The 4,384-nt window shown below is 49.5% G+C and overlaps 1 protein-coding gene across 1 annotated transcript; it reads left to right on the top strand.

Annotated features, from left to right (window-relative positions):
* Positions 1-466: 466 nt before the first annotated feature.
* On the top strand, positions 467-4,123 carry LOC127311698 (sucrose:sucrose 1-fructosyltransferase). The gene is made up of 4 exons (XM_051342155.2): positions 467-850; positions 991-999; positions 2,026-2,882; positions 3,161-4,123. Exons 1-4 carry the CDS (start codon positions 553-555, stop codon positions 3,854-3,856), a joined length of 1,860 nt encoding a protein of 619 aa, XP_051198115.1. The 5' UTR covers positions 467-552; the 3' UTR covers positions 3,857-4,123.
* Positions 4,124-4,384: the final 261 nt, after the last annotated feature.

Raw genomic sequence — 4,384 nt, 5'->3', positions numbered from 1 at the left:
TGCAAAATTTTATTAACAAAAAACAAGTTTTGTGCCCAGCAAAAAAACCAGTACTCTATAGTGAAAATTCTCTAAATTGAAACACTTATTGAACACACAACCTCAACCACCTTGTCTTATTATTTCAAGAATCCAGAAAAGAAAATTGGCATGGACGTATGTAATTTTTCATTGAAAACAAAAAAAAAACAGCTATCCACGCCAATCAGAAACGTAGCTAGGCTGGGTTCCTTTTCTTATATAGATATGGCCATGAAATGTTGGCATTTCGAAAATCGTTCCTTTTTTTTTTGAATGTATCGTTCCTTTTCATAGATTCTGGCATTGGTGCAACTTTGAATTTCCCACGTGTATACATGCATATAGCCATACGATGGAGAAAAGAGTGTGCATCAATGGCCCACTCCCAACTTTGTTTCTATTATCGTCCGCTCAGCTATAAATCAGCTCCCTCGCTCACTGCTGAAGAGCACACGTACAGGCACCCATCCACCGGAGTATACTAGCTAGGAAATTCCTGTGCAACTCGACCTCGAGTTTGGAATTCCGGCAATGGAGTCCCGGGACTTTCCCAGCGCGGCGTACGCGCCACTTCTGCCATCTGCCGCAGACGACGTCGCCCTGGCCAAGCAGGACCGCCCCGGCGTGGGGTGGCGCGGCTTCTTAACCGTGCTGGCCGCCTGCGGCGTGGTGGTGCTCCTCGTCGCTGCCTCTTTGCTCGCGGGGTCCAGGATGGGTCAGGCAGGCGACACCGACGAGGACGGGGCCGGAGGGTTCCCGTGGAGCAACGAGATGCTGCAGTGGCAGCGCGCCGGGTTCCATTACCAGCCGGAGGGGCACTTCATGAGCGGTACGTAAATCGCTGCCCGACTTATGTTCTCCGGCGTGTGTGGGTTGGTCCAGCCAGAGACACATTAACTGACGTGGCTGCCTTGTTTGTTCGTTTGCGGGCGGCGGCGGCGGCGGCATATTCCGGCGGCATGCATGCAGATCCAGACGGTGAGTTTTTTATTCTATCTCTATGTGACAACAGGTTTCGTAGCAAATAAATGTTGGCCCGAACGGATGGCAATGAACGAATTTAGGACGAAAGCGACAAATAAAAGATGTGAAACAACATATGAAATTTGCTAAGTTTTCTCTCAGTTTTTTTTCGATAAAGAAGCATAGCCCCAGCCATATTATGTCCCAAGTCATGCATATATATGTAAGCTACTTTCTTAAGCCCGACTTTGTAAAGTTGGACTAAGAGCAAATCTATCCCAGATGGAACCATCATGCCTGGGGTCCATGGTGATGGGCATTTTTTTTTTGAAGGATTATACATTTAAGAGATTTCAGAAAGTCCAATATTATTGGCACATATATTTACACATGGATGAGTTCTACACATGTGTCAATACATACAAAAAAATATTCAGAAATTCTTTAAATATAAATAATATTTTTAAATGCAGTGAACAAAATGAAACAAGTACCATATACTATATACTACCTCCATTTCAAGGAATAAGGCGCACGCGTATTCCAAGACGAACTTTGACCATAAAAATTGAGCAAAAAAATCTTAATTATATTATATGTATATAGTATTGTTAAATTCGTATTGAAAAGCACTTTTTAATGATACTAATTTCATACAAACAATTTTTATCTATTTGAAGTAATTCTTGGTCAAACAAAAAGCTCGTAAAACGAGGACGCCTTATTCCTTGAAATGGAGGTAGTATGTAGCAACTCCATTTTAATGAAAGAAAGAACAAGAAAGTAAGCACCTAAATTTTCACCGAAAAGTATGCGTTAAAGCTAGATGGTTTTACACAGGAGTAGACAACGAGGTAACCACTATAGGATGCCACATTTGCATCGGCAAACCATTTTTTACAACCTAACCAATCCAAAGAAACATGGATACAAACACGAAGAGGAAATTGAGCCGGTGCTCTCTAAACACGAGCCAATGAAAATAGGGGCAGAGGGTTCTCTATTTAATCAATCTGCTGATTAGCCCGACATGCACTGCAGGTCCGGTATACTACCGTGGATATTACCACCTCTTCTTTCAGTACAACCGAAGAGGGGTCGCGTGGGATGACTACATAGAGTGGGGCCACGTGGTGTCCCAGGACCTGGTACACTGGCGCCCTCTCCCACTGGCCATGCGGCCTGACCATTGGTACGACAAGAAGGGCGTCTTGTCGGGTACCATCACGGTGCTCCACAATGGCACGCTCGTCCTCCTCTACACGGGGGTCACAGAAGACCCTATGGCCGAGTCCCAGTGCATCGCCGTCCCGACCGACCCCAACGACCCCCTCCTTCGCCATTGGACCAAGCACCCCGCCAACCCCGTTCTCGCTCACCCACAGGGGGTCCAGGGCATGGACTTCCGAGACCCCACCAGCGCGTGGTGGGACAAGTCCGACTCCACGTGGCGCATTCTCATCGGTTCCAAGGACGACGACAACGGCAGCCACGCTGGCATCGCCTTCATCTTCAAGACCAAGGACTTCCTTAGCTTCGAGCGTGTCCCAGGTATCGTGCATCGTGTCGAGGGTACCGGCATGTGGGAGTGCATCGACTTTTACCCCGTTGGAGGTGGCCACAACTCTTCGTCGGAGGAGTTGTACGTGATAAAGGCGAGCATGGACGACGAACGACACGACTACTACTCATTGGGGAGGTATGACGCGGCAGCGAACACATGGACGCCATTGGACGCCGAGCTAGACTTGGGGATTGGGCTGAGGTACGACTGGGGCAAGCTCTACGCTTCCACGTCGTTCTACGATCCACTGAAGCAGCGGCGAATTATGTTGGGGTATGTAGGCGAGGTCGACTCTGCGCGAGCCGACGTTGCCAAGGGATGGGCCTCACTTCAGGTATATATCTATCTATATACTATTACAGTAGAGTTATCTTTTTTTTCGAAATGAGGAAGACCCAGGCCTCTGCATCAATTGATGCAACAGAGTTATCTATCATCACAAGTTCACTACTATATGCATCGATCCATCGCCACTTGAGGGATTGAAATGCTGCCGTCCTTTTGTTATAGCAGTGCATGCATGCATCATGAATTTGAAATCGATTGCACAGTCGTTGGAGTATGTTCCATTTATTCTGTAGCTACCTAATTAATTCTGTATGACATGCACAGTCGATTCCGAGGACAGTGGCACTAGACGAGAAGACCCGGACGAACCTCCTCCTATGGCCGGTGGAGGAGGTGGAGGCCCTCCGCTACAACTCCACCGACCTCAGCGGCATCACTGTTGAGAACGGCTCCATCTTCCACCTCCCTCTCCACCAAGCCACTCAGCTGGACATCGAGGCTTCCTTCCGCCTCGATGCTTCTGATGTTGCTGCCATCAACGAGGCCGACGTCGGCTACAACTGCAGCAGCAGCGGTGGCGCGGCCGCTCGTGGCGCTCTCGGGCCCTTCGGCCTCCTCGTCCATGCCGCCGGAGACCTCCGTGGCGAGCAGACGGCGGTGTACTTCTACGTGTCCAGGGCCCTCGACGGTAGCCTCCGGACCAGCTTCTGCAACGACGAGACGCGGTCGTCACGGGCCCGGGACGTGACGAAGCGGGTGGTGGGCAGCACGGTGCCGGTGCTCGACGGCGAGGCGTTGTCGATGAGGGTGCTCGTGGACCACTCGATCGTGCAGAGCTTCGCGATGGGTGGGAGGGTCACGGCGACCTCGCGGGTGTACCCAACGGAGGCCATCTACGCTAGGGCAGGGGTATACCTGTTCAACAATGCCACCGGTGCCAGCGTGACTGCGGAGAGGCTCATCGTGCACGAGATGGCCTCGGCGGTATACGACGAGACCGTCATGGTTGAGGACTCATAGCTGCTCACACATGAGCTATCAGACCGGTAACGTTGGGTCACATGCATTTCCAAGCGTTGAAATAATTTACTTGGCGTAGCAAGCCCCGCGTCCGAGGTTCCAAAAGTAAGGTGGGATATTCTTCCAAACTCCGCGAGTCCCGCAAGGTTGTCTAGGTGTGAGTGTGATGTCGTTTGCGCACCTGCGCGTGTGCTTGTAATTTGCTGGATTTGTTGTTTCTTTACAGAAAAAAAGATACTATACTATGTAAGTATCTACATTGTTGTATCTCTGGTGTATCTTAAGAAGAAAAAAATGCAAGCATGCACGTTGTCGTATTCGGGTCTCCTGATAAAGGTATCCAATCTCACGGAGCTAGCGTTAGTGCATTGTCCATTATGGAGAGGAGATTTTTGTTCATTTGTGTGGATCTGGGCCCATTGGGCTGGCAGGCTGAACTTAGTGGGTCTATAACTTTTTGTGCCTTTTACCATAGCTAGCTCTCATGTGTATCTAGGCATTAGGGGTGGAATAGAGCCAAGCCGAGCT

The sequence above is a fragment of the Lolium perenne genome, chromosome 7 (assembly GCF_019359855.2).
Source record: "Lolium perenne isolate Kyuss_39 chromosome 7, Kyuss_2.0, whole genome shotgun sequence".
In the NCBI taxonomy this organism is placed as follows: Eukaryota; Viridiplantae; Streptophyta; class Magnoliopsida; order Poales; family Poaceae; genus Lolium; species Lolium perenne.
This window is presented reverse-complemented; position numbering and strand designations above follow the sequence as displayed.